We start from the raw sequence: 24288 nt of genomic DNA, 5'->3' as shown, positions 1-24288 counted from the left end.
CCACATTGGGAGTAGACCACATCTGACCCACAGAATTCCCTTCCCCTGTAAATCAAAGGAGCATCCCATTCTTTGGCTTTCATGCTATTAATCCTTTGAATTGTCTGGATTTTAAAGGACATTGGTCCCTTCATGCCTTCCACTTTAGTGACAGCAGCAGGAGGTCATGGCTAGCCAAAGAACGTGGGGCCTGCCCCATAGCAAGGAGGCTCCTGTGTGTCCTTTGCTTGCAACTGCTCATGCCATCCAACACACCTGCTGGTTTCAGCCACAGACCCATCGTCTCCAAGCCAGCCAGCCAGCCTTGCTCCACATCTCCGCTCCAGAAAGCACAATCAAGGGAGAAACCAAAACCAGTGTTCCTAAAGGCCACAGAATTTGCTGTGACCTCTCTTATTCATTAATCCTTCAATGCCCACATACCTAAAATCTTGAGGAGGGAGACTTCTAGCCCACAATGACCCCAGTGGCACAGGGCCTACAGGTATAACCCAGTTCACAAAAGATAACATTTTATCTGAGGTCTTCTGCTTTGTCCTTAGAAATCCGTGAGAACTTTGTTTTTTTTCTCCAAATATCAGAAATATTTTCCTCAAGTCATCTAGTGAAACTGATGTTCCAGAAAAGTGTTCCACATTTGCTTATGGCTTCTCAGATTCCCTGGCCCCCTGCTTTGGCCACATGTGAGAAGTTTGGCCTGCGGGTAGAGTTTGCCTATGATCCCTGTCCAGGTCTGGGTTGACCCAACCCAGGCAGGTGGGGGCAGGGGACGGTGGTTAAAGGAGACAGAGCTCTGGGCCCGGGCTTCTTTCAGAGTCCTTGTTATCTTCTTATCCATCAGGAACTTTGGGATACTGCTGGTGTCTCCTCCTATCTTGTCCTGTCTTTTCACTTAAGTGAAACAGGACATGTAGCCCCTGGCTGCTGTTTGCGATTCTTATATCCAACAACCTTCCTTGGTTTCATGTTGAACTTCATCTGTCACTGCGTTGACTTGTCTGTCCATGGCCAGTGGAGTGACCGCAGTCTTCAGTGAAAGGAAAAGATGGGGTTTACTCACTCTTCCTTGCACAGAAGCCTTCACAAACAAAAAGGTTTAGGTGCCTGACAGGTGGCCTTAGCACCTGTCACCTCATGAGTAACTTCTGTGGTAAATGCAGACATTAACACAAGTGTAATTGTTTTCTCCCCCAAAATCTCAATCAGATGGAAAGTAATGTTGTCTCTGGTCCAGCTGAAGGAATATTTGATGAGAGGGGTTTCTTTTCTTTTTCCAAACAGTACGGAGATCCAGGTGACTGAACTATGAGGTTTCACCTAAACACAGAGTAGGTGCTTTTCTCCATCTAGTATCACCTTTTCTGCCATGCATGTGGTAAGACAGAAAGGGAAAATCCCAAGAGATAGGCTGCATCTCAGGGAAGTCTTAGGAGGTGTCTCTCACCTGTCTCTGTTATGCTCCTTTGGCCTTAAGTTGAAGCGTTTTAATCAAGTATGGCTTCCAGGAAGCCAACCCAGCCTCTGGAAGCTGTCATCTTTACACAGACACCTGGATGACAGAAGCTCCCCCACATCCAGTGCTCACTCAACTGAGGCTTGAGGGTGACTGCTTAAAGTCTAAAAGACCAGAGGAAGGGTAGGACGGATAGAATGGGTTGCATTATTTGTGCTTTTGAATTCCTGTGCCTGTGTTCTCCCTGTACCCCCTTGGTCAGTTCTGGGCATGCCGGACACAGTGGAAGAGATGTGTCCTGACATCCCGCAGCTGGAAGGCCTGATGAAGGAGATCAGCGACCTGGCTGAGTCAGGGGCCCGGTACACAGAGATGCCCCACGTCATCGAGGTGATCTTGCCCATGCTCTGCAACTACCTGTCCTACTGGTGGGAGCGGGGGCCTGAGCACCTGCCCCCCAGCACAGGGCCCTGGTGCACCAAGGTCACATCTGAACACCTCAGTGTCATCCTGGGAAACATTCTGAAAATCATCAACAACAACCTGGGCATCGATGAGGCGTCCTGGATGAAACGTATTGCAGGTACCACAAATGCCTCTTCCCCCCCCCCCCACCTGTTCCCCCAGGCCTGCATTCTCTTTTCATCTCTCAGTCGATCTCTAAACTAGTCTCCCTCCCCCTCTTAGTTAGTTCCCAGGAAAAAGTTACCCCCCCTGGAGAGCCTCCTGGAGCAAATGCTCCTGTCTCCTCCCAGCTCAGCCAGGTCCCTCGCATCTCCAGGAAGCCCTTCTCCATACACTCTGCTTGGCTCAGATGTTCATTGCTTTATTCGCTTTTGGTACTTAATCATCTTGTTTGCTCCTTGAGTAATAACTGTCCATAGTTTCCCCATAAGTGCTTCTGTGTGTTCTGTACACGTATTAGACTCACTCCATTTTGAGCTGTACTGCAAGTTGCCACCATTTGTATTTCATGTTATACTTTCTAAGACACTCCCTACGTTAGGTTCCCAACAGCATCATTTTGGGTTTTTTGGGTTTTCATTTCAGTATTCCTCTAGATCTCCTCACATGTAGTAGTCTCTTAATGAATTTTGTTACCTGATTTTCTATTCATGAAGCAACCCTAAAAGAAAGAAAAAAGAAAAAGGAAAGACTTCAAAAAGGAATGACCACACTTCCCACAGTCAGGAAATCATGAATATTTAGTGTCTTCTGTGTCAAAGCAGAGTCCAAGGGGACAAAAGCCAAGGCAAGGTCATTGTTTTTGATGGACCCACAGCATGTAGACAACTCTGTGGTAGCCATTCACCCATGCCACCTCCTGGATCAGGAAACACAGGGGCTGCACCAAAGGGAGCTATTAGCCCAACCCTAGATATTTACCTTCCTGGACAAATGAGGAGGTATTTCTCTGCAAGACCAGGGAAGAAAAGTTTCCACCCCCTTCCTGTCTCTGCAATGAACTGAGCTCAGAATGATAAATATTCTAGGTGCTCATAGCTACTAAATAGCGCAGGCCTCTGTGAACGTATGAGTAAATAAAATTGACGTTCCTTTCTTACCTATTAGCCCAAGAATATTGCCAAGAAAATAGCCGAAGAAAAACCGCAAGACACTTTGTTAAGAAGCTCTACTTTGTAGTTCATAAGGGATTCAGGGAAGTAAGGAGCTGGAAGGACGGGCTCCCTCAGCTCCCTAGAGGGGCAGAGAAGGGCGATGGCCTAGCTCAAAAGGCACAGGGGGCAAGTGGACTCACCCTGTTATTCCACAGGGTATGCCGGTCTCAGGCGCCACCTAATTGCTGGTACTGAAACAAAGTCGATTTTAAGCTGTAAGCCCAACTCACCCACATCTGGAATAGCCTTTCTGATTCTGGGGCGTGAGCAGAAGCTTGCCTCAGGGCTAGGCGGGTGTTTGGCTTCTTGGATAGTGCCCCTCTGCAGGTAGCTGCCTCCACCTCCTCCTTCTACAATGGTCATTGCTGAAGGGAAAAAATAAGGCAGTGAGATTTAAACAAAACAAAACAAAAACAAAACAGTGCCAGATGTAGGCTATTTCCAACTGAAATGCCCCCCAGCTAAAGAAACTTTGAAAGGCACAAAACACAGAGCATGTTGGCAGTAGTTGGTGGCTCTTACCAATTTTATTTCACTTAATTTTTTTATAATTACTCTGATTCTGATCTTTATGATCAAGTAGACCAAGAGGATACTTTGTTTAAGAAACAGGGTGAGGTGTATAGGTAGGTATTCTCTTGAAGAGGTCCAGAATCCCAGTCCCAAACCCCGCTGATTGCTGTGTCTGCTCTTTGACTGCCGGTGGCCACCCCAGCCTGCCTCCCTCTCTCTCTCTCTCTCTCTCTCTCTCTCTCTCTCTCGGTCGTTATACCCGATGATTGTCCTCTTCAGGGCCCAGAGGAGCCCCCAGGCAGTGAGGTAGCAGTTCTCAAGCATTGGGGGACTGAGAACTGTGGTTGGATTAGTGTATTTTTAACAGCAGATTTTTCTGTACAGTAAAATAGTACCATAAACCATAGTACCAGAAAATAGTACCAGAAACCATAGTACTAAGTGCCTACTCTTGGCTCAGCCCAGTGCTGCTTATTGGGAGGGGAAAAGGCTCCATTCAAGTAATTTATAATCTAGTTAGTGAGCCCAAACTAGACAGACATCCTGAAACTAGGTGATGAGGAGCTAGGAGGTGTGGCCAACGCCAGGCATGCATGAGGAGTGCTGGGGCAGCCGGGCTCCCTGCGGCCCAGACAAGCAGAACAGGAGTAGGGAACCTGCCCCTGACTTGTGGCTTTGTGAGAAAGAAATAAGTACCTAGGGGGCAATTAAGGAAGGGAACAGGGCAGGGCTGTCCTGAGTCCACGGAATGTCACAGCCTTGCCTTTCAGTCTCCCTAATTTCCTTTTTATCCATTGCCCTAATGTGTGAAATGAGGGGGAGGCCTTTTGTTTGCCGACGCAGTGTATGCCCAGCCGATCATCAGCAAAGCCCGGCCAGACCTGCTGAAAAGCCACTTCATCCCAACTCTGGAGAAGCTGAAGAAAAAGGCGGTAAAGACTGTGCAGGAGGAGGAGCAGCTGAAAGCCGACACCAAGGGAGACACTCAGGAGGCGGAGCTCCTCATCCTGGATGAGTTTGCGGTCCTCTGCAGAGACCTCTATGCCTTCTACCCCATGCTGATCCGTTATGTGGACAACAACAGGTACTTGGGAGAGCTGGGGCTGCCTATCCACAGGATGGAAATGGTGGTGTTGGGTTGGGTTATAGGCGAAGTGGGGAGGTCACAGCATCCACCGTCAGTCACCCCTCCCCCTCCGAACAAAGTCCCTGGTGAAGGACCTCTGGACAGTGCTTTGCTTGGCCAGTTATTCTGTATGGTCAGTGCCGAGGCCACACCTTCATCCTCACATGCTACCGTAGGTCAGAGGGAGTTGGTCAAACAGGGCCTGCAGTGACCCACTTCTTCCCCTCTCAGCAGAGCTCTGACATGTATTCATTCAACAGAGGTTACCGTGCGTCAGGCACTGTTCTAGGCATTGGGGGAGGGAGGCATGAACACAGCAGACATGTTTAGCCGAAGGGCTTTTATCACGGCAGGGAAGTGGTGCACACAGACCAAAAACAAAATAAGAACTTGATACACTTTCCTCATATAAGTAAATTATGCAAAGTAAGGTAAGGAGAATTAGGAGTGCCAGAGTGGGGTGGAGTCACAGGCTTAAATAGAACATTAACTGAGAAACAGTATTTGAGCAAAGATCTGAAAGACATGAAGCAGGTAACCATGCGGGGTTATATTCCCAGGAAGAGGGGACATGTGGGGTTAGCCTTGTGGAAGGAAATTGTTAGGGTGTTCAGAGGATCATCAGAGGCCAGTGTAGCTGGAGGAGAGTGAGGAGTAGGGAGAGTGGTAGGAGATGTTGGAAAAACAACATGGGACCAAGAGTGTAGGGCTTCGGAGGCCACTGGGAAGATTCTGGCCTTTATTCTGAATGGGATGAGAAGTTGTCAGAAGTTTTGAGCCACTCTGTAATATGATCTGATTCACTTTTTTTGTTGAGATTTTATTTATTTATTTGAGAGAGAAAACACGAGTAGGGGGAGGGACAAAGGGAGAGGGAGAAGCGGACTCCCCACTGAGCAGGGAGCTGAGCCCCACCCCTCACTGCAGGCTCAGTCCCAGGACCCTGGGGTCATGATCTGAGTTACCAAGGAACCCGGATCTAATTCACTTTTTGAGTACGTGGCAAGATACGGAGGCAAATAAGGGGGTGAGGAGACTAGTTGGGTGGTTCATGGTGATCCCATCATAGAACTAACTAATGGGGATTCTTAGAGACAGCACCAGCTATTGATTCCCAGGACCTGGGAGGAAGTGGGGTTACTAGGAAGCAACTGCTTAATTGAACAGGAGTTTCTTTTGGAGCCCTGAAAGTGTTTCAGAAACTAGACAGTGACAGTGGCCGCCCAAGTTTGTGAATGTACTAAGCGTCACTAAGGGCAAATTTTATATGTATTTTTCCACAATAAAAAAGAAAAAAAGTTTTGATGGTTGAGTCCAGGGTGGTTGCAATGAAGGTTGACCCAAGATGTCAGATTCCAGGTCTGTTTTAAAGGTAGAGCCCTTTGGACTTCCAGATTGGGAATGAGAGAAGGAAGAGAGCCAAAGATGATTCTGCACAAATGGAAAGATGGAGTTTCCAGCCATTGAGTTGAGGAAGATTGTGGGTACAGACATTTTTTAGGGGAAGATCTGGAAATCACTTTTGAACATGTTAAACCTGGGTTGCCTATTCAATATAAAAATGAAAATGTTGAGTGGGCAGTTGAATATATGAGTCCAGAGTTCAGGAGAGGGTTCTGACATAGACATGGGAATTTGGGAGTCGATAACATATTGGAGAACATGAGACTGGATGAGAGAAGGGATTGAGGGGAAGAGACAGGAGTTCCAAGGACCTAGCCCTTTTGCTCTCCAACATCAAGGGATCAGGCAGGAGAGGAGGAACCAGTTGGCTGAGGCTGAGAAGGGACAAGCAGTGAGATGGGAGGAAACTGACAGAATGTTGTGTCCTGGGTGCCAACTTCACAAAGTGTTGCCAGGAGGAAAGAATGATGAGTAAATGTTATCGGTAATCTTGACAGGAGCAGTTTTGATGGAGCAATGAGAGGGGGGGGCCTCTTCGCAGTGAGCTGGAAGAGAATGAGAGAAAAGGACTTGGAGACAGCAGCACAGTCCATTTGTGCAAGGAATTTTACCACAAAGGGAACAGAAGTAAGATGCTGGCTAGAGGCAGAAGTAAGCTCAGGAGAAGAGTTTTGAGGATGTGGGAGACTTGTTAGCTTGTTTCTTTGTTATTGAGAATGATCTAGTTAGAGAAGGGGAAATTTATCATGTAAGAATGAGAGCGAGCATTTCTAAAGCAATGTTCTCTGAGCAGGCAAAGGGTCAGCATTAGAGAGTTTATCCACAAAAAGAATCAGGAGGGCAGGGAGTTTGGGTGCTGATGCTGGTACACACACACACACACACACACTTTCTCTCTCTCTCTCTCTCTGTGTATATATATATATATATATATATATGGGTCTCCAGGAGTCCTTTTCTGATTGCTTCCATTTTCTCAGCGCTGTAGGAAGTAAGATCATCAGCTGAGAATGAGGATGGGGAGATGGTGTGAAGCGGTAGCCAGGGAGAGGGGGAGAGTGGCTGGACCAGGACAGTGTCGTGTGATGACTGGGCATCAGTAAGGGCCCCACTTGAGATCTGTGGTCATGAGTTGAAGGTGAAACCCATCACCAGGTTGTCTTTTTCTCCAGCCAGTTTGCCACCAGGTCCAGGCCCAAAATAGGGAAAGAGTTGGATTTAACCAAAGTTGGGGTTTTTGCAAAGTGAGTATGACAAAGGAAAATGGGCGAGGGAGTTGATGGTGTGTGTCAGAGGGTAATTGTAAAGACTGACTACAGAAGTGAAGCTGGGTGTTGAAGAAAGTGAGGGCATGGGGGTGGGGAGGCTAATGTCTATGGACAGGCAGAAGAATAGGATTGTTGGTCCCAGTTGGGAGCAAGGACCAAATGGGTATTTTTACTATACAATACCCTCTTAAGATTTAAAAGCCTAACATAAATTTGAAAAAGCTCAATTTTAAAATACATCTTGAAAGGACCTAGGAATATTTGGGAGAGCCTTGCTAACTTTTGAGTATGCCATTCTGTCGTGGGCAGGAAATGGGTCTGAAGAAGCCCATTTTAGCATTTAGCTTATAAGGTAAATTGTGTTTCCTATACAATTGTCTTAAACAATTGATTACTTATATTATTTAGCATTTGAAAATAAATACCTTACACATACTATATAATATAATCTCTTACCTGTCTGTGGGAGACTTCATTCTCTCAAAAGAAACCCTGCTTTAAGGAGCATGGTTGGCATCATTTCCGATAACATAATGACATTCGTGGTTAGAGAGGGAATTTGTCAGAGTTTTAGGTAAAAACAAAAATGAAAGCAGAGTAAGGTTGCTCCTAGAATAGCTCTTTAATTGCATTTGTCACTATTGATGATCAAGACTCTAAGATAGAGTGTGTTCTACTTCCACAGTGTTTGACAGTTGCTAAAAATGGCAATGTCAGAGAGTCTTTGAGATCATCATTAATTCATTCATCCCCACGTTTCAACCCACTCTTCCCTGAACACCAGAGAATGATATGGCCACCCGAATGCAGCTTAGAAATACTTCTTCTTATGTGTCTGCCTTTACCATTTGGGGGTACTTTCTTCACCAAAAGAATCACTGGCTTAGAAGTATGGGACTGTGGAGTTGGCAGGAAATATAGGACTCACCTCATCTTACCTGTAACTGGATGAGTAAATACCCCCTTCCTTTTTCCTGGCAGCGCATTTCTTACCTATGATTATCTACTGCACTTCTAGATAACAGAGACTTGCAGGAGTGGCCTCTGCTCTAGTTTCAGACAGTTCAAATGGTTCTGTCAGGAGTCAGCTCTGTGACTCCTGCCCATCAGCTCTGACTTTGCTCTTCAGAGCCTCACAAAGCTGTTCCAGTCTCTCCTGTGGCAGCTCTTTAAGCTGCCATCTTGTCGTGTCCTCCCCGCTGTTCTTCCTCATCCTGGTAAACCTTTCTATGTCCTTCAGCCCAGTCATGGCACCATTTCAAGTTTCTTCGCCCTCTGGAACACTGATCTGAACAGAAGCTCCTGTTGTTCAGTGATCAGCCTGAAACTGATCCCGAATGAGAAGAACTCTGGGTATAGTGAGTTCAGAACTGGGCAAATCCATTATCTCCTCGTGCAGGAGCTGTGTGAGCGCAGGTTAAACAGATGTCTCTGCATGAGGCAACGGCTTCTCAGCTTCCTTTCTGGTAGTCAGGAACACTCAGAACACAGAAATGAATGACTAAACAGTGTGATTGGGGGTGAAAACCCATCTCTCAGGCTGCTGAAGGGAATCAGAGTGAATCCTCTGCAGTGACCACTTTCGGCTGTGTCCTCGGCAGGATACTTAGGAACAAGGTTGAGATAAGCTTTTAGCTCTAACTCAGACGACCTGACCATGAAGTCATAGGAATACAGCTTTCCTTTCTTTCAAAGCCTCATCACTGGCTTTCCTTTCTTTGAAAACCTGCTAACTTGCCTTTTTGAAAATGAAATCTCTCTTTACTCTTGTGATCATCCAAGGTTTGATTCTTGCATTTGTTGTTTTCTGTTAATATGCTCAGTGATTTCATTCACTTGTGTTGCTTCAAGCATCACCCTCTGCAGATCACTGCCTCTAAACCCAACCTTCTTCTCCACCTATAGCCTTGCATTTACCAACTGCCTTTTGGAAGCATGCAGGGAAGATGACAAAGGAGACCCAGATATCCATGTAGTACCTTCAAAAGGATCAAGTGGCTGGATATGGAGAGAGATCTGGATTCTGGGAGATCGGGAGCAGGCAGGGGATGAGCCTGGCTATACCATGGGGACAGACAGGAAAAGATATGGGCAAATAAAAGAGGTGAGGTCAGAATCTTCTTTTCACCTGCAAATACCAGAGAGGTGCAGAGTTTGTGTGCCTGGGGAAACATATAATGAGATATTCTTCATTCACATAACACTCGGAACCTGAAGAAATAACCTCACTAGAAATAAAGGATGAAAATATACCTCCTAGAAGAAGAAGGTATGAAAAAAAAATTCATTCATTGGAAACTGCCTTCCTATGGAAGGCAAAGGGATCAGAATCCTCATCAGTCTTCTGTGAGGGAACATTGACCTCACCTGTTGTTTTCAGGGCTCCTGCTGCTCATGTACCTTGTGGCTGTACTTTGCCTTGGCTGGAGAGGATGGGACCCCTCATCTCTTCCTGCTTACTTACAAAGCTCATTGAAACCAAAACACTAAGGAATGAACATCTGGCTCTTCTGACAAAACTTGACACTTGATCCTGAAAAATCAATATGAACGAAATAAAAAAGCATTACCAATCTCAAGCCTCAAGTTTGGATTGCATCTGGCTTCTAATAATGGATACTTGATTATAGTGGCTGAGAGAATTTGGAAGTTAAACCTCACAAAGAAGTCCAAAGATACCCATTCCAGGACCAGTACTTCATTAGAGAGACTCATTCTTCTGTCTTCCCATCCTAAACACTGGCTGCCATCTTTGAAGTTACTTTATGGTACAGTGTATAGTGCAATTAGAGTTTGAGCCATCGTATTTTCATTCCAGACAGGAAGCATGAAAGCAACAGGGGGGAGACAAAGGGCATCTTCAGCTATCTGATCCCTTTTTAGAGAGCTTTTCCAGAAGGTCCATCTAACAACGTCCGTTTCCATCTCATTGATCAGAACTTTGTTACACAGCTATCCCAAGGTTGGGTAATGTGCTCTTCAGCAGGCATAATGCTACCCTGAATAAAATGGGCTTTTGTTCCTAAGGAAGAAGAAGAGAATGAGTATGGGGTAGACAGCCCGTTGTGTCTGCCATGCAAAGGCGAGGCGAGGTTGAGGTGGAACTCAAGAAATATTAGATAAGAATGTCTGTAAGCCTGGAACTCGGGGCAATAAGAAAGTGAGGAGATGAGCGAAGGGTCCAAAGACGGTCTTGGCCTCATGAGTGTTCCCCTTTCCTCCTTAATCTGGTGCTCTCCATGAATGGGCAGAAGGTATAGGCTGCTCAGGGAAGTTCAGTCTGGTGTCCCAAGGCTTAGGGACCTGGCTGTTGATAGGGACAATAGGTTTTTCAAGCATTCATGAGAACCAGAGTCTTCTTTAACCTAAGAATGATGGTAGATGATTTAACCTCTGCTGTGTTACTCTACACAGATATTTGAAAATGGCAACTCACCCAGCCCTTCCAAAATATAATTTGATTCCAATATGTAAGATACTTAGAAGCAAGACAACTTTCAGGAGATGACTGAATTCTGCTGCAATTTAGCCTTCTTGCTGCCATTGTTGAATTCTTAACCTGGTCTAGTTTTTAATATAAAAAAAAAAAAGAAAAAGAAAAAAGAAATGAGTAATGCTATTTATAGGGAATTTCTAAACCATTAAAACACTAAAAACAACAGTGAGAAACATATTGTCTTCCAAATTTCATTCACAAAATTGGCTTTGAGAGGAAAAGGTATGTGGCCTGAAGTGTTTTTAGGGCGCTCCATATTTCAGAGGCTTGACAATGACAGCTTCAGTGACAAGATTACAAGTCATACTGACCGAGACTCTTCTAGTCTTGCAAGCCTCCTGGACTAAAGGAGGCCTATCCCCAGACAGAGTGTAACCTTAATCACCTCATCTGTTTAAAAAAGAAGAAGAAAAAAAAAAAAAAAACCTTTGACAAATTTGAAATGTTTTCCGACATCTGTCTGCAAGGATAATTCTTGAATCCTTTGGTAAAATGGGAACAATTATTGTAAGTCCTTCAAAAATATTTACAAACACATGCCTACACACATGTAAGGCGTGCCCTGATATTTAGTCTCCCTGAAGACTGCCTTCCTGTGGGAATGTAGTTTTATCTGGATAAGTGTGTGTAGCCAATATTGGTATAATTTTTAGTGTAACTGTTTTCCTCATTACTGAATTTCATATGCATATTCATTTGCTTTTCACCTCAGATCTAACTGGCTTAAAAGTCCCAGTGCTGACTCTGACCAGCTCTTCCGCATGGTGGCAGAGGTCTTCATCCTGTGGTGTAAATCTCACGTAAGGAATCTGTGGGCCCCAAACTTAGAGATGGCTGTGAAAGGTACAGACCTCCAAAAACGTTCTTATAATGTTGACTTTTTTTTATCTTCCCCCACAACTTAGAACTTCAAGAGGGAAGAGCAGAATTTTGTGATTCAGAATGAAATTAATAATTTGGCATTTTTAACTGGAGACAGCAAAAGCAAGATGTCGAAAGTAAGTCCATTGAAATCAATTCCAAAGACTTTGATCTTGACCTAAGTTATGTATCTTGGATGTGTGAAGGGATTAGCTCCGTCCTGCATTTAGGTCAAACCACGAGAACCAGCAGTCTCTACTGTTATTTCTTTTGAGAATGAGCCAGAAGAAACTGCTCTCAAATAAGCATGATCATCACATTTTCTGAATAAATAGCTGTTTGTATGTCAAAAAGTTAAAGTTTCAAGACTTGTCTAAGGCATTCGAGAGGTCTCCCAAACCAAAGCAGCTGTTCATTGTTTTTAAATAGAACTTCTTCTGGCGTAGTGAGCTGCCAAGCTACACACGCCTGGAGCCACCTTTTGATTAACTATGAGGAAACTACCTTGCTTTGACGACTTCGTTAGCACATGTTCTTATAGTAAGCTTGTTTTCCTCCTATCTGGAACATCCAATAGCTGTTTTATTTGAGTTGTACTGACCTCTTAATGCCTTCTGTTTATTTTCCGTGTGGGTTGCTTTCAGAAACCCAAACATCTGTCCATGCCCTGCAGGAATGTTTAAAAGAGAACATACGGGATATCTGTCTGAGAAAGAGAGTAACTTACAGGGAGGAGTGTAGCAGGAATACAGGAGGGGGCCTGCCCACCCCCACCAGCTCCTCTTCAGTTGGCTCTGCACAGGGAGGCTTTGCTATTTGCATTGTAAAGAATTCTCAGACACACTCTCTCAGGTGCATATACATACATACAAGACTTACTTAAATGTGATGTTTTGTTACCAGCTGTTATGGCTTACTCTCAACTCTGTTCGCTTGAGAAGTGTGCCTCAATGAGGGTAGGCTGTATATGTCAAGTGTAAGTGACATGTAACACCTGAGATGTGCGTCTCTCTTGTTGCTGGTACAAGTGCTGCCTTTGAGGAACATGAAGGTGGAGTGTGCATGGGGACCCCTAAGAAGTGAAAAACAGTTTTGGAAAGATGACAGTCAATGACAGCAAAGCCTTTGAAGCATCTTTCCAAATAACCGTTTGGGATGAAGACCTGTGTATAGGAAACCGCAGACAAGGGGCTGGTATAACAACCAAAAATGCAAACTTCAGCACCCAAAAATTCACCACGTGTGCCTAGCTCTGGTCAGCTGCCATCACTCTGAACTTTCCAGCTCTTCCTTTAGCTGTGTTGACACTAACACTTCTTCCAGCATCCCAAAACTGACTCTTAGAGTTTAGAATCTGCTATACACTGCCTAATAAGGTTTGACATATAAAATTGTGCACATACAAAGAGAGATCAGAAGTATATATTCATATTCAAAGGAGTCTTTGGTGCAAAGCAATTTACCTTAAGGTGGACCCTTTTGTGCTTTGAATAATTTTTATTTGATTTTCCAAAATTCATTTTGCATTCAACTTCTGGCAAACACATCTGTTCCCCATGTGAGATATATGAAGATAGGATCTTTTAGATTCCTGATCCGTGGACATTTCTCTTAAATTCCCTCTGAAGGGTCTTCTTGCAGTCATCATTGGCTCTCCTCTCACTCCATCCACCTACGGAAAGTCAGTCAATTCCAGATAGATTTTATGCTACCTTCACCTTGCAGTAGAGCTGCCGTATCCATTGTTACTGTCAGCGGATGGCAGCAAAGCAGTGGAAATGACTCTGATAAGAATTTGGATCCCAGATGAGCAGAAATGGCAAAGACATTTCAATGTCTCAATGCACCAGTGATGAATGGTTACTTAGGGTCCTTAGGTTTACACTTGGAAAGAGATAAGGTGACAGAAGACGACATTTCAAAACTAACCTACTAACAAACTAACTGGAAATTCTGCTCATGCACATTGCTGAATGAGGAAAAGGGTATGTTTGCCTTGTCAGAGGAAGGTCATATTCAGAATGTGGGCATCTTCCCTGTTGGTAAGGTATGTCTATATGGGCAAACACTTTCATTTCCTTCCCACTGACTTTGTATGCCAGTTTTCCTACATGGAAAGGGGTCATTACAGTATAGTAAATGGGAGGATGGGCCCTAGATGTTAAATAACATCTATCATGGTTGAATAACATTACCATTTAGCATGTTACCCCCTCAGGGTAACAGACACTCCTTTTGATCCTGTTGCCTCAGTTGAAACACAAAACGTGATAGTAAATAGGACTAGAGATGGAAAGGAAGCTAAGTCCCACCCTTGGCCCAGCCATTGACTAAAGGTATGGCGTTGCATTAACTCCGCCAGACCGCAATTTACCAATCTGTAGAATGGGCTTGAGCTTACTACCTGACCCCTCCCAGCTCAAGTGGGATGCTGTGTTTAAAAGTCAGTTTCAAATTGCATCACTAAGATAGAGATAAATGCAGAACATTCTTTCCGATGGAGGCCCCTTTACCCTGCCTCCAGTAAACCACAACTCATAGCCATTTCTGGTATTCTTTGGAGACAGAACTACCTATGAGAGAATGGGGAGGAGGTATTCTTACTCTCAGTTGAATCCCCATCGCCTTTTCCTCCCTGAAATTAGATGCTTTCTTTACTCCCTAATCTGAATGGTCAGCTGTGCTTGCTTTTATCTCCGCTCTGAACTGCATTCTGGTGTTGTATAAATGAAGTTGGCCTCTGTGCGTATGGCAGCTGTTGCAAAGACCTGTGTTCTGGAATGCTGCATGCTTACACACGCTGCACATGCCATTGCAGGTGGAAAGGAGGCAGAAACAAAATATACGGTGGGCCACAGTATTTATACTTGATTAACGGAAGATCAGTGCAAAGATGCATTATGTTCCAGGCAATGAAAGCAGGGTTTTTTGGAGAGCTCATTGTATATTTTCTTTATAGAACACCAGTTTGCAAATATATGTTAAGCAAAATGTAACCAAGCTGAGCAAGTGTTTGTTTTGTTTTGTTTTGAAACTTGTTTTGTTTTCTGGAAAAATGTCAGCAGCTTCCTCGGAGGGGAATGGTAAGTTAGAACATGTTTAGCCCAAAAAATGCCAGTCTTTTGACCAAGATTATGAGTTAAACAGAATTATAAGGCAGGAAGTATTAGAGTGCCTCGTTGAAAGCGTCTCTCTCCCAAGTGTGATTTCAGTGTATTGAAAAAGGATAGGGAAGAGTTTAGAGGCTAACTTTGAGATTTCCCGGGGTGCTCATACTTACCTGTGGGAGTTTGCTTCTTCCACCCATCTGCCCTGGTGTTCACTCTTCTCTGTCTCATCCCCTCCACCACTCATCATCTTCACTTTGTGTTCCTTGTGCACTTGTGCAGCTCCCCTCCTTTCCTCTCCTGTCCTCCCTACCTTTCTCCTTCTCCATCTCTCTCCACATCTCTGTCTCCCTCTCAGCCCCCTCCCCACCCCCCTTACTCCTCTCTGTCCTTCCCTCCCCACCCCGCCCCCCTTACTCCTCTCTATCCTTCCCTCCTTTGCTTCCTCTTCCTCTGTTACTTTGTCATTCTCAGACTGGCTTCTGGAAGTTCAACGTTCCCCTAATATCTAATGTTGGGTTGACTTGTCTTGACTTCACGTACCCTGTCAGTGGGGATGAGAACTTCACAGGATGTAAGCTTGCCTGTTTTCAGAAGCCTCTCCCTGTGCTGTCTCAGTGCAACACACCGCCCGACCATGTGTCCTCCTCACATTTCCTTTCCCTGAAGAGTCCGTATTTTGTCCTTACATTCACACATAAAATCCTTTGTTTGATCATAAACAACTGGTGATAATGTGTAGGGAAATGGAAGGATTTTAAGATCTAGGAATTCGTAAATTTCTCTTTGGAAAGTAAAAAAATTTCAGGGGGGGAAAAGCACTTCCAGCATTATCAGCATTAGGGAAATACATTGAGTTAACCAATCTTCGTGGTAAAGAAAAGAACAAAATGGAACCTCTAGCATGAAAGAGGCTGTGACTAAAGATATATTTGTAGGTCACAGCACAGGAAGGGAGATGCTCCATCCTTTGGGCTGTCGGGGCAATCCTGAATTACCCTGGATATTCCTAAAGCACTTCTGTTTAGCAAACCTCTTTTTTGTGGAAGCACACTCATTGCCCCTTTGCTCAATTCTTCTTTCTCTTCTCACAACCACAGATCTGCTGGCAGTGATAATGTGGTAGATGGAAAGAAGAAAGCAAATAGGGGTCTTCGGTTATATGACAGAATATTTACAGCCCACCTAAGTGAGAAATGGGGGGGGGGGGGGGGAAGGCTTTAGATCTAAAGGGCTCGTGTATCAGGAAAGCTAGTCTTAGAGATGACCTTGCCTTGTGGGGTATATTGCTTGGCTTGGGTGTAAGTCCTTTTGACCAAATTAACTTCCATCCTAACCTCCCACTCACTCTTCATGCCGTGCTCAACCAGCTTCTAGAAGTGTTGAGTTTCTGTTGTATTGGCTGAGAAATGGGGGCTAAGAAGCTATGACTAACATGTGCTACCTTACGCCTTGGACCCCTGCTTTTACTGACTGACTCTTCTCCTTGTTTCTTTTCTTTTGTCTTCCCACACAGGCCATGCAAGTAAAGGTACAGGTCAAATGCATGACGTGTCTTTTCTGTCCTAGTATTAGAGGTGCCAGGCTCTGGTCACCCTCTGCACTGTGATCACCATGGGGGTGGTACAGAATGGATCTTCCCACCTGGAGGTCCCCCAGGCCTGCTCCAGGGAAGACACCGCCCGTCCAAGAGTGAATGTAGGCCTACCCACCCTTGGAATGGGGAAGCCAGGGAAGCCAGCCAAGCCTCACCCTAACCGAGGTCTCCTTGCTATCTCTGTTCCCTTCCCCAGCTGCCCACTCTGCAGCCAGCACACTGACAGAGATAGGGATGCCAACAGGGTGTGAGAGCCCGCGAGGGCTCACTCCTCTGCTGTGCCATGCACGGTCTGAATCCCATATGCCATCAGTGGGCCCAGTTCTTTCACACCAAACATCTCCGCCTCTTGTGCGAGGCTCCTGCAATTCAGTTTTTTAAGGACTAACCTTCAAGACTGGAAATCAGATAACCACATGTTTTTACACAAAATGTGCATATGGTGGGAAAAAACCCTAGGACAGTTTTCCAGTGGCCCATACAGATTCTAACTTGGAAATCTATCTCGCTATTCATTGATGTGTGTCTGCTGCCACTGTCACAAGCTCCCTGTCCTAAGCTCTGTGGCAGAGAAAGGGAGATGAGCAGGAAACAGGTCATTTGCAGTTCTTAGAAAGGGAAATGAAGCCATGCCCAGGTAGGCTTGGGTCTGGGTTTTGACTCAGATGCTTACATGCTGCGTGACCTTGGAAAAATCAGTTACCTTCCCTGAGCATAATGTTCTCACTTATGCAACTGCCTTATTTGTGGGATCATCATTATTGGGAGGATTAGAAATGTTTTGTTTTAGTAGGAGGCACGTTGGAGTCACAGTACACATGCAGTGTTCATAATAAGAACAACTTGAGATTGGCCCAACAGAATAGAATGAGTAAGAAATTATTTGAATTGTGTATCAAATCTACATAGTTACATTTTGCATATTTACTTGATTGTGTAGGGCATGTTACTATTCACCTTTTACATTTATATAGAGAGGACACCTCATAGTTTATATACACAAAATCGGGTTCTATCCTTTATGGATGATTTTCAAGGGTAATGGAGACTGCAAATGAGTTTTGCCTTAGGCGCAACCTTTAGAACTCTATGCCTGATGATAGAACACGTAAAGAACCCAGCTTGCACTCAGTAAATGAGAGAACTCTTTGAGGCATTTGTGTGAACCAGCTTTCACTTTCTGCTGTGTTCTAGAACACAAGAAGCTGCCTTCTGTTAGCTTCATTTCTTACCACTCCCCACCCCCCCGCCCCCACCTGCCATACTTCTCGCCACCCCTTCTCCCTGCTGTCCCTGGCCTGACCTGCTGTTTTAGAGCACCGGGCACAAGGGCCCCACAACCAGGAGAATTGTCTGGCGGCATCTGTCCAGCCTGGATTTTGCTGGCCAGGAGCTTCGCTGTGGTTGCTGTGATGTAACCTCCTGAAGTCACCGCAAGCTGGGTGAAAGAAATCGCATCCATTTTAAGAGTGTCCATCAATAATTATGAACCTGTTTCACACTTTAAAGTAACTTAAAGCCATCAGTCCCAAGGCAGTGTTAATTCTTACCCTCCTCTTCTCTTAGAAACCAGAGCCTCCTAAGACGAATGCTGCTCTAGCTCAGGGTCCCGGGTCTTATGTGTGGGTTCAAGGAGAGGCGTCTGGCCTCCCCGCTGCTCCCAGAGCCTTGGGTCTCTGTATTGGCTGAAGCAGCAGCACTGCCCACTCCTCCCACAGACATTCCAGGGCCACCTCACAGAGGAAAGCCTCAGTGAGCGCCATTTCTCTTTCTGTCACAGCCCCTGACTTCATCCTCTGCTGCTAGCTATCCAGCACACCCACACTTCCAGCAAGTGTCCCAAAGGGAGGCACAGCCCTGCAAGTGAAGTACCTAGTGGGCAGGGTGCGCTTTCAGAGGCCGGCCTCAGAAAAACGCGTTCACAGCAGGGCTGTCTCCTGCAGCCTGCCTGCATGGCCGGCTGTGGTGAGGGGGTTGGGGGAACGACTCTGAGGGCTCGCAGATGGGTGGCTCAGCCCCATGCCTCAAACTCTCTCAGAAACCTTCTGCTCCACGGGGTGGGCCTGGTTGGGTAGTCTCTCCCTGTGAGGGGTGAGGTGGTATAAACCGAAGAAGGGTGAACTCTCGCAGACTTGGGGAGTTCTGCTTTCCTCAGGGTTCCTCCCAACTCTCCCCAGCCACATCCCAAAGCAGCCCTACTCTGGCACTTGCCCTTCCCTGTGAAAATTTTCACTGCCTCGAGATGGAGGTTGAGTGGGATGCGGTGCTCCAAAACACTAGCTTCAGCCCTGGCCGCAGAGCAGTTCTATGGGAGATGCTCTCCCATGTATTTCCTGACACCCCAGCATCAGGCTTCTCCGTTCTTTTCTGGGGCCATATTATCAGTTATCGAATCATTCCTTTTGAAAAACGCCAGTTTATCTGTTCATTCAGCCAGGGGACAAGTGAGGCAAGAGTGTAGGCATCCACGGTGTGTGTCTGCCCACGCGGTTCTGTGAGCATACACACAAGGAGAGGACTCAGGAGCCGGGCGGGACTCTCGGCCCCTGGGATGGCTTCAGCACATTCCTTTCATTGCTCTCTGAAGCGTAGGAAGGTCCACCTGTACAGACAGGGCCACAAGGAGGCAGGCTGCCTCTAAGGTGAGGCCGTTCCTTTCAGAATCACTGAGCCCCTCTGTTTATTCCAACCTCGTTTCCTAGTCTGGAGGACAGGACCAGGAACGGAAGAAGACAAAGCGGAGGGGAGACTTGTATTCCATCCAGACCTCTCTCATCGTGGCCGCACTCAAGAAAATGCTGCCCATTGGTTTGAATATGTGCACGCCAGGCGATCAGGAGCTCATCTCCCTGGCCAAATCTCGGTACAGCTATGTAAGTCATGCTTCCACTCTGGCTGAGCAGTAATATAGGGGGTAGGGGTGGTTGCTTGGGGTCTGAAGGGTTCATCCTTCCCTGGGATCGGGGGTAGTGGGGGCTGATGAGTAGAAACCTAGGTGCCCACCGACAAAACAGCCCCATCTGTACAGCTGGTTGGAGAGCTCTTTAGACAAGTCTCATTTTTCTTCTTTTGTTCTTGTAATAAAGATCCCAGCAGAACCGTTCCACTTGCTGTCCATCCCTCCCTGCGCCCTACTTTACATCTCCCTTGTGACCTTGAGGAATAAAATTTAACATCTCTTTCCACAGAGGGACACAGATGAAGAGGTGAAGGAACATCTGCGGAATAACTTGCACCTGCAGGAGAAGGTGATGTATCGGGAAGAGAGAATGCATGCAGGCTTCCCTGTGGCTGTGGGGTGCCATCCCTCCATTTAATGCACTAATGCTCTCTTTAGTGTGTTCTAAAAACAGTCTCCGAGCACTGGTGTTTAACTGGTAGGACTAGCTCTCTGCCTTCAATTTTCACTTTTGTTTGGGTGTGTGGGGAAGAGTTTTTGCCCTTAATTTTTGTTCTTTCCTTTGCTGTTACAAAGAGGATGCAAAGTAGCATTTAATGAAGCGTGCCTTCCCACCTACCAGTGTGAACATCCAGCCAGAGGAGAGGGTTAGATTAGGTATCAAATTTACTGACTCTGAGCCTTGTTAAACAGTGAAATGGACTCTGGGGGGGCGGGGGGGGGGGGAGGACTTCAGCACATCCTAATCTAGAGATTTGGAAACAAAGTAACTCTGTTAGAGTTGGTATAAACCAAAATAAACAAAAAACAAACTTTGATTTTAAAGGCTATTTGAGATTTTTTTTTTCCAGGCCTGTGAATCTGAACGACTCTTTTCTCAGATATGTTATGCCTTAAGATAGAAGATTAAGCTGACACAAACAGCCACTTCTTTCCATCCCAGACATATGGGGATAATGGGGGAAATATACCACCAAAAAAAAAAAAAAAAAAAAAAAAAAAAGGCAGTCAAAAGAAATCCCAGTGCCAGAATAAAGAAGACACTTTAAATCACAGGAATGAAGAGAAGTTGATGCAGCTGGGAAAACTCACAGAGCTTTGTGAGCCAGATATGTATGTCAGAGGCTGGGGTTTTTAATAACCTTAAAGGAAGAAAAGTGTAGGATCCAATTACCCATGCTGTGCACAGATGCAGAGCCAGAAACTTACATAAAATTAGCCTTAAACCAGTTAAACCTATAAATCTCCTGCAAAGACAACCATAAACCCACTTGGAGACTCTCCACCTCTTAGAATATGGTCTGACATGCCAATAAATAAAACTCCTTCTGAAGCCAAAGTCATGCTTAAGGGGAAAAAAAGGCATGAAAGAAAATCCACCACCATTAGAGAGGCAGAAAATGCAACAAAGGGAAGAACAGGAGCCTAAGGAACTGCAGAAAGCAATTTAAACATAAGTGTGGTTGAAATACTTAAAGAGCTACACATAGCGGTAATATCCATAAAGCAAGACTTGGACATTTATTTTTAAGATTTTATTTTTTTAAATAATCTCTATACCCAGCGTGGGACTCAGACTCACAACCCCAAGATGGAGAGTTGCATGTTCTACCAACTGAGCCAGCCAGGTGTGCCTGAACTTTTTTTTTTTTTTTTTTTTAAAGGAGAATGGATATGGGATTGAAAAAGCCACATAGTGATTACAAAAATTGAAAGTACTCACCAAAATTAAAAATCCAATTTACAGGTTAAAAAAGCAGGCTAGACACAGCTGAAAAGAGAATTTATGAATTGGAAGATTGCTTTCAGGAAATTAGAAGTTAGTAAAGAGAGAAAGGTTTGGAAATATGGCATGAGTTAAGAGATACAGACTAGAATGAAAGGTTCCTATATAGATGTACAATGTGTCAGTGAAGATAATAGAGAAAACGAGAAAGAAGCAATAATACAAGAATCTCAATTCCTCTGGCACCTTGTGAGGAGTAAAGGCTTTTTCAATACAAGATTGCTGACCTGGTGTGTGCTTTAATTTTCAGTCTGATGACCCAGCAGTAAAGTGGCAACTGAACCTCTACAAAGATGTTCTAAAGAGTGAAGAACCTTTCAATGCAGAAAAGACCATAGAGCGTGTACAGAGAATTTCAGCAGCGGTGTTCCACCTGGAGCAGGTAAGAAGCACCTACCCTGAGGACTGAGGAAGCAAAATCACCCTGGTTTTTGAATATTAAAGCTCCTTTCCACACTCTGCTTTTAGGTAGATTGTTCTCATAAGACCCAAAGCTAGGAACAAGAAACATCCCAGCTCACACCCAAATGTCATCTTGTGCCCCATGATAGCAGACTCCTCAAATCTTTCCCTTCCAAGAGTTTTTACAAATTTTCACCATTAGATCAAATGACTCATTCAAATCCTCTACCCAGTTGTAAAGCTGCTCTTAGGCAGTAAACCTCCAAAAGCAGATATTTGGGAGAAGGAAGAAAATGTCGGATCTCTACAAACCCCGTAGTTCAGTGCTGTGTACCTTTTGCTGACTATGGTTGAGAAATAAGAATTCTTCCAGGATTGAGAAATCTGGGTTGCAGGCGACTACCTTCTGCCACAAAGTTAGCCTAGTGCACACCTACCCCCGTGTTTTCTTCTCAGGTGGAACAGCCTTTGAGGTCCAAGAAGGCGGTCTGGCACAAACTGTTGTCAAAGCAGCGGAAACGGGCAGTGGTGGCCTGTTTCAGGATGGCCCCTCTCTACAACCTGCCCAGGCAAGTATTCTGTCCCTTTCTTCTGGCATGGGAGCCAGCAATGGGTATTAAGGTATCCTCCCACAGCTGTACTGTCTTCTGGCACTGATATTCATGATCCAAGGGGTGGAAATTGGAGTCCTCCATCCATGATGCCATTACAGTCTACGTGTAGTGTAACATCCTACTAAGGAAATCCAGGTAAGCAGAAGAGCTGAAAACAGATGTGATTCCCTAGTGTCCTGTGCCTCTTAGCCCCCCATTTTACACCTTAAAGTCAGCCAGGTGAGCATACAGAAGCTCTTAGTTTTCTTGAGGTGGGGTACTTTGTGAGGCTATAAAGGAACTGTAGAAAAAGAACTCTTTCCAAAATGCTTTACCCCAAATTCCATCAACAGATCAAACCATATTTCTATGCTGAGGTACTTGGATGGTCCCCCAGTTACTTTGTTTCCTCAGCAGGTACAGAAATGTAACTTGAGAATCTTTGAGCACAGTGTATTTACCTTCGAGATGAAGAAAGGGAACTGGCTAAAGATGTCCCAAGAGGTCAATCCTGGGCATGTTGCCTTATCTGCATGGTTAATCTATACTCTGAAGTCAGAAATATGCAAAGGCTTTTCTGAAATGTGCTGTATCAATGCATTGCAGAGTATCCATGCAGACTGGGCAAACACTGACCACTAACACTTGACTCATTATCACTGGAGATGTGGCAACACTCCCATCCTCAGACTGATGGCAGAGTCCACAAGGTCCAGCCTGGGATCAGTAAGCAAAGCTGCAAATTGAGTATCAACCTCTGCTTCTTCAACTTGCAAATCAGTATGAACCATCCTTAACCAGTTAGGAAAAGTAAACTGACTCAGAAAGGTATTTTCTGAATCCCACATAAATAAAAGTTTCCTTGGAATATTCAATAAAAGTCTCTTCCTGTGCTGGACACTTGCTTTCATCAGGTCATCCTTCCTGGCCATCAGTTGTCCAGAGTGCCCTGTCATCCTGTCCTGAGCCAGATGACCAACTAAGCTTTCCTGTTAGGGTTTTTGAAGATAGTGAAGAACCATAACCTCTGAGACACACAGCTGCTCCTACAGGTCTCCTGACAATACAGATTGGTATCTTTGGAGGAGGATGAGGGGTCACAAAATCAAATGGAACTCAAGAATAAAAAGCAGGAAAAAAAAATCAGACAAATAGTAATGGCTATGAAGACCACTGATATCCAGGCAACAAGGAGAAATTCAAATAGCTCAGTAGAGAAAGCAAAAATGGACAGGACTTTTGTCTCTTTCCTAAAAGGGGTGAAGCATCAAAAGGCATTCACTTTCCTCCCTGGCAGAGGTTCAGGCCCTGGATGGTAATGGGACCTCAGGAAGGGCTTAGCCCTAAGCACGTCTCCAGAGCCAGCAAGGCAAAATGACATCTCACAAAACAAGCATTGTTTTCTAAATCCACTGAATATGTTAGTACCATTTTCTCATACATCAGTTGCTCCTTCAGCAGTTCTGCCTTTGTATGGGCAAGAGTACATCGAGGGATTTACTAGGTCTTTGACGAAACGTGGCCAGCCCCACCACTAACCCATGCCTGGATTTCTCCCAAGCATGGAGGAGCTTGGGCAGATTTTTCTAACAACCATAATAAAAACTAAGACTGATGATGATGATCACTCCCTTCTCCATCTTGTCATGATCTAAACTGCATGGAGTCCTCCATATTAAAGGGCTAAAGGGATTTATTTTATTATGTGCAAACTGTTTCTCTGATGTTAGTTTTTAAAAGACAACCTGTGTGCTTTTCTCCAGACACAAAATTAACAATTTCTTCCTGAGCACCTTTCAACGGGTTTGGCTGGAAAAGGTTAATGAAAAAACTCAGTATGACAGGCTTATACCCATTTTAATGGTAATGTAACCTGTGGAGAGACCTGCTCATTTTCTGCACACTCCTCCTTTCTTGATCATGATTTAACACTATCATAAAAACCCAAATTTGTACAATTTTTTAAAAAGAGCTCTGATTGGTCAGAATTTGAAGAAAGATGGCAAGGTTGTGTTCTGCCGGAAAACATGGCCAGGGCTTGGACGACTTTGGTGTTGACCTGCATCTTACTTTTCTTTCCTTCCCTCCTCCCCAGTATCCTCACATTTGGTAATCAGCTAACTGCTGTTCAGTGCAACATTCCCAGGAGTTAGTCCTGGCTTAT

At 45.0% G+C, this 24288-nt stretch overlaps 1 protein-coding gene across 1 annotated transcript in view; it reads left to right on the top strand.

Moving 5' to 3' along the window:
* Positions 1-24288, top strand: part of RYR3 (ryanodine receptor 3) — a 352315-nt gene that overhangs the window by 284462 nt on the left and 43565 nt on the right. Inside the window, exons 66-73 of the mRNA XM_059183407.1 lie at positions 1716-2036; positions 4429-4669; positions 11592-11679; positions 11785-11877; positions 19147-19317; positions 19633-19692; positions 21380-21511; positions 21988-22100. Coding sequence (XP_059039390.1) covers positions 1716-2036; positions 4429-4669; positions 11592-11679; positions 11785-11877; positions 19147-19317; positions 19633-19692; positions 21380-21511; positions 21988-22100 — 1219 coding nt within the window. The remainder of the gene's footprint in view (positions 1-1715; positions 2037-4428; positions 4670-11591; positions 11680-11784; positions 11878-19146; positions 19318-19632; positions 19693-21379; positions 21512-21987; positions 22101-24288) is intronic.

Source organism: Mustela lutreola, chromosome 7, assembly GCF_030435805.1.
Source record: "Mustela lutreola isolate mMusLut2 chromosome 7, mMusLut2.pri, whole genome shotgun sequence".
Lineage (NCBI taxonomy): Eukaryota > Metazoa > Chordata > Mammalia > Carnivora > Mustelidae > Mustela > Mustela lutreola.
Note: the sequence above shows the minus strand (reverse complement) of the source record. Positions and strands in the feature narration are given on the sequence as shown.